Source organism: Danaus plexippus, assembly GCF_018135715.1.
Source record: "Danaus plexippus chromosome 18 unlocalized genomic scaffold, MEX_DaPlex mxdp_20, whole genome shotgun sequence".
In the NCBI taxonomy this organism is placed as follows: domain Eukaryota; kingdom Metazoa; phylum Arthropoda; class Insecta; order Lepidoptera; family Nymphalidae; genus Danaus; species Danaus plexippus.
The window spans coordinates 274,096-284,508 of record NW_026869853.1 but is presented as its reverse complement, the minus strand read 5'-3'; the positions used below and the strand labels follow the sequence as shown (position 1 = coordinate 284,508).

General features: G+C 34.3%; 1 protein-coding gene across 1 annotated transcript; it reads right to left on the bottom strand.

Moving 5' to 3' along the window:
• Positions 1-4,850: 4,850 nt before the first annotated feature.
• On the bottom strand, positions 4,851-7,915 carry LOC133320376 (silk gland factor 1-like). The gene has a single exon (XM_061528575.1). The coding sequence runs from the start codon at positions 7,898-7,900 to the stop codon at positions 6,584-6,586; it is 1,317 nt and encodes a 438-aa protein (XP_061384559.1). The 5' UTR covers positions 7,901-7,915; the 3' UTR covers positions 4,851-6,583.
• Between the last annotated feature and the right edge of the window lie 2,498 nt (positions 7,916-10,413).

Here is a 10,413-nt window from a genome sequence, read left to right as displayed (position 1 = left end):
TTATTTATCTGTACTAAAAAGAATGTGGGATACAATAATAATTATAATATAAAAATATTGGTTCATTACAGCGCTTACACAATATGTAATACAACGAAACGATCTCTTATATTACATATAATTCTATAAATGTGTAATATTTATGATGGTTCGTATCGATTGCCGCGGAACCCTATTCAATGTAAAATACAAGGTCCGGTGTTCATTCCAGCAATACAGCTAAGTGCCGTTCGCTGATGGATGGTGTTTGTTCAACAAATAGTTTTCAATTCTGTGTCGCCGACCGACGTCCAAGATTTCACTTCACAAATTGATATTAGGGATCGGAGACCGGTAACTCCGAAACTAGCTTAAAACTAGGATAACCACGTCCGTTTTAATGGTATCGATAATGGAATGAGAATGCCAGCTGAGATTTATTATCCTTCAACAATAGACTTCAGTTAGGACCTAGCTTTGATGTGACAGTATAGTGGTGGTCAATAAAATTGAGTTGGACAATATATTGTGTTAACTATAATTTAATATACAATAAAAGTTACTGTTCTTATTATGTTTGTAAAATACACAAAAACACTTTGACCTGTCTTTGAAATGTCTAAATATATCTATCAATGTTCCATTAATACATATGTATACCTACCTAAGTATCATTTTAAGTATGTTGCTATTGTTTCAGACTAAAACTTTTTATTCAGCCATAATTTCACAACCGGCCATGTTTGTTAACAACAAAAAAGGTTCTACCATGAGCCGACTCCCTCGCAGGACATACATCAAACCTACGTCTTCCCTATCATCACCTGAACCCAGACATGTACACTTCTTATATTCATTATAATTTTATTTTATTACGACGCCGACGGTAGCTGTGCGCTAATAATATAATGGATTAATGTACCGTAATTTTACTTTTCGTTTCCTTTATAGAGTTAGATAATATTCACTGGAGGTGTATAATATTTATATAAAAAAAAATCAAGTAAGCAATGAAATATTTGAGTACCTCCATATTTTCAGAGTCTTTTCTTTTTTTGTCTTGATCAAAACAATATAATATGTAATAATTTACTTACATATACAATTGCAAACTACATTCCATTTATTTAACAATAATGTTAATTACAACGAAGATTAATTTTTTTCACAATTACGTAATAACAAAGAGGGTAGGTATGTCGGTGGTATCCAAACCTCCTTTTCCTGTAATTTGGTTATAGACACTCATGAACTTTGTTTTTATAAAACAAACATTAAAATTAAAGCTAAATATTAATAAGACAAACATTTCTAGATCATATATATTTGAATAAAATATTCTGTGTAGGTAATTAAATTACTTTTCTAACCACATTTCATAAAATTTATATATACATACATAGACATCTATAGATAACAAATTCTTAACCACAGAAAATAAACAAAAAAAGTCAAATCTTAAGTACAGTTTAAGGAAATAAAGGAAAAACGAACGCTTAATAAAATATTATGTTAAAGAAGTTTGTATGAAAAAAAAATTGTTTATTTATGTAGTTATTAGTATGATAAAATAATAAAACAGCTATAATGTATGAGAATTCATATGTATGTAATATATTTATATAAAGGGAATTTACAATATTATATGTTCTACATTTGATTATTAAGATATGACCGAATCTGCTGATAGTTTACGGTTTTAGTATCCAGATAGATGCATAAAAATAAAATTCAATAAGTCAAAGTCTAGAAGAAGGGTGTCTTTTATAAACAAACGTGAAAAAATTCGGAAGAAATCCAATGAAACGTATACGTGAATACGCTTAGATTTGTACGCTTACTATAAGTTAACGTCGTCGTACTCCATACAAAGCGTTTCCCGTTTTTCACTCCATAACCTACTTTAAAAATACAATGCGCGATGAATGAATCACTCGATACTCTCCGTATGTAAAGATGTGCAAACTTTTGGTAAGGACAAGCAACTTAAACTAATCAGATATTTAGTAAATAAGATTTAAAAAACAAAATTACTATAACACAGGAATTACATTTAATATTCGTGTTAAATAAATTATTAAGAAGCCTGATTTTTTTTATAACACTACTCTTTTAGTATTTAATATGCGAAAAATCATATATTTTTTTATTAGAAACCAAAAACTGATTATGTAAAGTTGAAAAGTTTATTTCATAGTGTGATTTAATCTTATTTTTTGATCATATAATTGTGATGGGATGCTGTGAGTATCTACTAAGTGGTTTTGTATGTAAGAAACGATGATTTGTCGAACTTGAAGTGCTGTTACGTCACATCGGACGCAACACTAGAATGCTTGCTTAATACAATGTTTATTTAATTGGCCAATCTTACATCTAGTTATTAAATAAACATGAAGCTTTTTTTTCATTTAAAATTAAAGTTTTCTGAAATCTGACACTGTTATAGTATATACAATTGTAATTTAAATATATCTCTACATTAATTACATTTAATACGGAAACAAAGTTGGGTACGAATTCGAGTTTTTTGTACGCTCAAGTAAGTATGTGACAAAATTTATACAACCGTTGAAAATTCTTTTCAATATCGGCAGCTTCACAAAATCGACATGAGACTCATTTGTTAGCAACCTCTTTAAAATATAATTAAAACAAAAAAAAAAAACAAATTTGTTTCGATCGTTAGCACAACAAACCTACAATAACAAAATACAATACATTCAGTTATAATGAAAGTCGGTTTAAAAGCTCGTTAGCCAAATTAGGATTATTACAATAACAATATTTACAGCACGGACTACGCTAGTTTGGTATTGTGATACTGTTTGGGCACAGCAAATAACATGAGGCCGAAGATTCAGAGTCATCTTTATATTGAACTACAGTTATATCTAAGATGTTACATTAACACAACACACTACTAACTCGCTGACATAATATTACATTGGTTTGGATAAAAGTAAACAAAATAAACAAAAATGCTACTTCGAGTGATCACAAGACTTACATGAAAAACTTGCAGCCCTTATTTAACGTGAATAAGGTTCAGTTTCGTTTAATTTTTTTATGATGATTCTCTGATGACTTGTGAAGGTTTTGAATGGCGAGTGTGAAGCCCGGTAGCATGGTCCAACGAGTGCCGTGTTAAATAAATTGCCCACACACAATAGGGTTGTTCTCCAGTCATACACTAAACTATTCTTTAACCACGGTTCACTTCAATATACAATATTTTAAATAATAATTATACCAAATAATATATTTGTCATAAATTACTATACGATTTATTTCTATATGAGAATCGTATCGGGGAAGTTCACGTGATACTACCGTACAAAGCAAATGCAAGCCACGTCATTAATTTAAATATTTGTTGTGTAGTAAATTTTTCTAATAATTTGAAAGTAAATAAGTATTCAAATTAATGTGAATGAATGAAGCATAGCCATTCATCGTATAGAAAACGACAGTGGGTCAAGTCGCTTTATGGAGGTTGTAAACCTACCGCGGAGCCTTCGTTCTTATGGCAATAACTTCTTTAATATATTAAATATTTATACACCACACAATCACTATATTTAACACTGTTTTGTATTCGTCTAAGTTTTCTTTATAAAAGAAAAAAATTGTTAAGTATATTTTTTTATCTTATTTAATAAAAACATAATTATCACATTATTATTATGGTCAGTAGCGTTGCTTCAAAGATGTAATGCTTACAAACATTTCTATTATATCAGCTTCCTTATTTTTTATGACACGGTAACTTTAATACGACTTGTAAATAATTCGCTATTCATGTGAGGCTTTACAGAAAAACTGAGGTGGAGATAAACTTATAGCCACTAATGAACGTAATTTGCACTTACGTCGGCGGTTTTTAGCTATAAGAATGAACACCCGGACGTATGGTGGGTTTAAAAAATGTTTTATAATATTCATTGTCCTTTAAGTTATTGAGATTTAACCTTATCAGAGGACTTGACACACATCAACTAAATACTTCCTTCAAAACACAAAGCCTGGATCAGATAAGACTTCAAAAATTTTATATTACTCAGTGATAATATACGAAAGAGGTTGATTAAAATTAAGAAGACAATTTATAATATATTATACGCATTTTAAGCTCAATAACATGTAAACCATCATTCGTAACATCGAAACTACGCCCCGGATGACGAGTTTCGGTCGCTTGTCAAACTGAGCTATAGTGTCTCTCCTAGAGTTTGTGAATTAAGTGAACACCATACTAAATTTAGGCCATATTATTAAATATAGTAATCAATAATATAGTTTTTTATAAACAATACAATAGCTTAAATATTTTTAATATAATATAAGTGTATAATTTTAACCTTAAAGCGACACGGTTTTTGATTAGCGTGTAACATTAGTTTGCAGTTTTGCCGATACCTTTAAACAAATTAACACCATTCTACGTGTTAACCCTTTGTGGTTTATGGCTTTATGATGTTGGATCGTTGCTGGCTGAGATAACTTGCGCAACGCCGACAAAAGTGAAAATAATAGTAAAAGTTAACACTGACTGCGATAAGTATTTTTTATTGTTTGTTACACTAGCGCCGACGTCAGTTGCCCTTTAGGTTAGATTATTTTAAATATCTGCTGTTTTGTTCATGAGAACAGTGTAAAGGCTTTAACAACAGGAAGACAACAACAACAAAAGCTTGTGATTGTTACTGTGGTCGGCCATTGTTCATTTCATTCTAATCATAGGCACATTTAAATTTTTAAATCCCAAAAAGTTTTTATGCATCCTATACCATATAGTATTTAAATATACTTAAACAATAGTCTGCTGTATGTATGTATGTATGTGTAAATAATAAAAAGCATTTATTTTGTAAACTTAATTTTATTAACTCTGAAACTAACAGATGATAATACAAGTGACCTCTCTAGTATCCTATAACAATATGTATTTATAGCTACAAGAATGAATTTAGCATAAGTATCATATTCAACAGCAGGCGGCGTACGTGCGTAGTTTACGTAACGTAATATAACCGATCACGTAATGATCAAACATACGGATATATCATAACATAGAAATCATTATAATCCATATATATCTATATTAATTATAAAAAACAACGCCCAGTGAATTTTCTTATTAAACGCGGTAGCGTATTTTATGTTTTGTTGATACGTGTGATGTCATCATCAAAAATTATTACGGCTGCGACTTTTCACAAGGTTACGTCTCAAGGCGATCAACAATTGAAACACTCACTTCAATGAATAGACGTTTTTGTGGAATCTGAATAGCATTTAATATGATCGGACATAAAGATATTTTTTACATATAAACAAAAACTATAATAATCGATTGATTCTCATCAATTAAGACCGGATGGTTTGATCACAGCGCTGCGTACGTACGCCTTTCATAATAATATAAAATAATGCTAAATTTACACTTGAGTATAAACATATATAGGTAGCGTGCTGAACATAGATAGGTTCTCAGTTTACACCAAACACCATAATTTAGAAGATCTTATATATATATTTACAACTTAAAAACTCCTAAATGCCATGTTCACAGGACAAGAACTCCGCCTTTTCCTATCTATTAGAAGTAAATATATTTTACAAATTTGTTACAAACATTGCACTGTTCGTTAGATATGATACGATAAAGACTTTGTAGAGCGGAAAACTCGTAGTTCTCATGGTTCAGTTGTTAAAACGACTCCGTATTATATAGCCGGTTCGAACTCTAGAATTTTCCGTTCCATTAAAGATATCTATCGCGCATTCTTATACCAAATCTTCATATACTTTTATTTTTACAAAATAATAAATCTAATTCATATTTCAATAAACATTTTCATTTTCTCCATCTACACCTCTGTAACACAAAGCTATGTGCAATCTCATCGAAATAAAACTAAGAATTCTTATTATAATATAAAGTTATTTACATTCATAATTATCTCTCTCGTCCCTCTACAACATAAATAATATAACTATTATGTAATGTAATTTACATTTTTTATTACATCTGTCGATATTTATGGACTTTAATGAGAATTTAAATTATATATTTATTATATTTAAACAAAAGACATCAACGCGTCCAAATAGCATATCAGTGGGTGTCAACAGATAAGGCCATAGTATCGACTATCGATCGTATCATCGCCACGATTACTGAACACATTATATCATAACGAGATGATTGTTTGGGCGGAAAAATATACGTTTTGTTGAATGGGACCAAACAAAAAACACAGACGTAGAGTGACGCTGTCAAAGACGAGTATTCAGTTACGATTCCAATAAGATTTGGTATACGAATGGACATCGGTTCGCAAACACTTGATAGTCTGAATGTTCGGTTTAGGCCTAACTGTGCCGCCGCTCGGGGCTCGTCACCCGTGCCTGAACATCTACTACTAAAATGCACAACGACCCAAAAATATGTACACAATAATTTACCCCGAACGGCGCTATCACAAGAACACAAATCACTCACACGTGTCCGTAAAGTTAGTGAGATTAGTCCGCAAAGTTAGGCATAGCGGGACTTACCCGCGGCTGGTGCAGGGCGGGCCTACGCCAGCGGGTATTGTCACAAGGGAGGCTGCGCGTGCGCGTGGGCATGATGATGGTACAACGGAGACTGGTAGTACTGGTCGGGCGCGTGGCCGTAGCCGTAGTTCACGTCGTACATCTTCAGGTCGGATTTGGTGTCAGCGCCAGGGAGGAGTCGTGTGATGCTGAACGGATGAGGCGCGGGAGCGTAGCCTGTGGGTTCCTGTTTGAGCTGAGCGTAGTGCTCGAGTGAGAGCGGCGTGTGCTCGGGCAGGCAGAGCTCGGGCGCCGCATGGAGCTGAGCCAGCAGCTCGTCTCGCATCTCTTTCTCTTCACCAGGCACGGCGCCGCCGCCACTCTTCTCATGTGAGTGCTCACGCTTGTCATGCCCTCCATGGTGCCCGTGACCCTGAGCCACCTTCTGAGCCTGTCGTAGAGATTCCTTCTTCTCATCTTTGAAGCGTTTTTGTCGTCGTAAGAAGCAACCGTTCTCAAACATGTTGCCGCTGTCCGGGTGCAGCGTCCAGAAAGATCCCTTACCTGGCTTATCAGGAGTGCGCGGCACTTTCACGAAGCAGTCGTTGAATGAAAGCGAATGCCTTATCGAGTTCTGCCAGCGCTGCTGGTTTTGTCGGTAGAACGGGAACAGGTCCATGATAAACTGGTAGATCTCGGACAACGTGAGCATTCGCGATGGGTTATTCTGGATGGCCATCGTTATGAGAGATATGTATGAGTATGGCGGTTTCGCGTGAGTGTAGGAGCGTCGGTAGGTCTTATCGTTGCGGGCTCGCTGCAGCGCCGACGTCGGCGAGGCGGCCTCCTGCTCACGAGGTAGCGATCCGTAGGGTACAGCTCCGCCGCCACCCATACAGGACGCCATGGTGCTGGGCGGCGAGTAGCCGACCCCAGGCGAGACCATGCAGGATCCTCCAGCGACCATGTTGTTGGTGTAGAGGTTCGGATAGGGCTGCGCCGGCATGCAGCCCATGCCGTTAACGTACGGCGGCGCGAGGCCCGGCGACAACGAGGATAGCGACGTGGACGTCGGCACGTCGCCGTAAGACAGTTTCTGCGAGATCATGGCTAGCGCATCACCCGCGCGTGCACGCCGGCCAGGGGCAAACACTCGCACTGATTGAAAGAGTAAATAGAAGCTAGGGGCCCGGGCTCCCCTCCACGGACGTGGGGGCCGGGGGGCGTAGTCGCCGAGACTCCGCCTCTCGGACCGCGCAGGTCCCCCTCGGAGCCTCCGCACCCCGCGCGGGTCCCCCTCGGAGCCTCCTCGCCCCGCGCAGGCTCGGCCGCGGCCGCCCGCTGCTAATAATACCGCAGCTCGGAGAGATAAAAACATGGAATAATCATAAGTGCGTTAGCGGGAAGGTGAAGTTGTGTGGAGAAGAAAATGTTAGCGAAATATACTTTGAATGTCACGATCAACTGACACTGCGGCGACATAATACACGTAGACAAAAAATACGTTTATATTTAAACATTAATATCACATTTGAATAATCTATTAATTTATTTTCTTTCGTGAAAAGGTAATAAGTATTGTAAGATAACGTACCAAAATTTCAGTGATTACGTTCCGCAGCCAAAGATATCACTTTTCTTGTTTGTAATCTTTTACAAGGTGGGTTGATAGTTTTTAAATAATTCCATATGTTTCAAAAATTTCCATATTAATGAAGATAATAAATTCCCTTAAAGATAAAGAGAATAAATTGCATTTGTATTTCTCTACATACTTTTAGATAGGTGCATCTTAGCCGTCGGCGTGTAGCAAGAATTTGATAAAATATGAATGATTTTAATGTTATATTAAATTTTATTTAAGGACATAATATTACGGACACATATTTATATATTATGTATTAAAAAAAAAACAGTAAAAATATATATAAAAAAAGTTTATGGACTTACAAAAGAATTTTATCAAAGTGCTTTAAAGAAAGATAAAATTATCTATAACATATACATACATATATGTTATCAGAATATTACCAATCAATAACTTAACAAATAATAATTACGTTTTTATTAGCCTACTACCTCAATTTATGTTATCATGTACACATACATATAGCATTGCACTGTTATATACATGAAAAAATCTGCTCTACAACACGAAAGAGACTTTTAAAAAATTATATTATTTTTTTTATAATCTGAAGGTTTTATGACGTCGGTTTAGAAACAAGTCACATTGGCAGAATATACAGATGAATGCTAGGAAAGGTCATAAGCGTAAGAAATACGTTTACGTTGAGATATTTATCTTTGGACAGTTATATGATTTATATTAAGGCTTGAGTCCTGAGTGTTTTATAATATAAGTCTGTTATATTGGTAACAATATAATAATTATGTAGAAAATCAATTTGTTTGGAACATATCTTTCTTTGCGAAGAAATAATTAAGTCTGTTAGTTCCTGTAATTAAGTTCCTCTAAATTCTTTTCATCTTAAATACTCTGCAAATACTCGCATAGCTTTAAATAATATACCTAGCATGTTATATTTTTGAAAAAACCTTAAAATATAATAATGAATTATAAACTTAGTTTATGAGAAAATCTCGAAAAAATTGCGAAATAATTTGAATAGTTTTCATAAACATACAAAAAATATCCCCTTATGAATTGCACATATCAGTAGATGACTAACAATAAGTAAAATATAAAAAGAAACGAAAAATAGTACAATTGTAATGACTTATTTTAAAAGATATAAGGAAATATTCTGAACATGTATTATATTATATTTATATGAACCCCTTTCTAATATATAATATGATAAATTGAAACGAAGCCGTCACCCGACACCGGATACAGGCTAATGGTCGATGCGTGTATGTAACATGACCTCACGATATACACACGGACATACACATCACTAGAGGAGCTCCAGGGAAAATGCAGCTGTCTATATACAGACGATAATATAATAACGTCTCCCTTATTTGACAATACAAAGATTTTTATGTCTTAATCTTTTGAACTCTGTACCTAGCCATATTTTTCACTACTTATTACGTATTCTGTGCCACTATTGTTGTAAATGTAATAGATTTTTGTGTGTGTTTTTGCTAAATCATATAGAATCATATAGAATCTGAAAAAGTCGTGGTGGCCTGGAGGTTAAAAGGCCCGCTTCTCACACGTGAGGGCGCGGGTTCGAAACCTTGCAAGTACCAATGTGATCTTTTCCGAATCATATGTACTTTCTAAGAGTATATAGGCACCACTGACGGACGGTGAAGGAAAACATCGTGAGGAAACCTGGACTTATAATTTCAAATTATGATATTGAAATCGTCAACCCGTCTTGAGCAAGCGTGGTGATTAATGCTCTAACCTACTCCATGTGAGAAGAGGCCTTTGCTCAGCAGTGGGCTCCGATAGGCTGATGACGATGATGATGATAGAATCTGAGATATAATTTGAATTTAACTTATATTTAGTTAGAGTAAGTAAGCTGCTTTCATCTCACAAACCAAATAGAGCGTAATATGTGGTTAATGTATGGAAGTGACACACAACTGATATATGTATATGTATTAGTTTTGCACCTGAGTATATATATATATATATACTTTCTTACTTACTTACCCTTACGTATTTAAGTAAGTATAAAAAGAGGACAAATAAATAATCAAATTTATTAGCAATAAATACTTTGGCATATATAGTTGTTTAAAGTCATACATGTATGAGTAAAAAAGTATAGATATAACAAAATCTATAAAAAGATGAAACATACATCAGTAAGATATTAATATAATCGCAATTATTAGTAAAAAAAAAAAATTAAATAAAAAAATAACAAATAAATTTTCATACAGCAAGTTTTATTTTGACGTAAA

What these genes read in the sequence shown, in the direction of transcription:
- LOC133320376 (XM_061528575.1), bottom strand. Translation starts at nt 7,900, where the DNA reads ATGTTTTTATCTCTCCGAGCTGCGGTATTATTAGCAGCGGGCGGCCGC.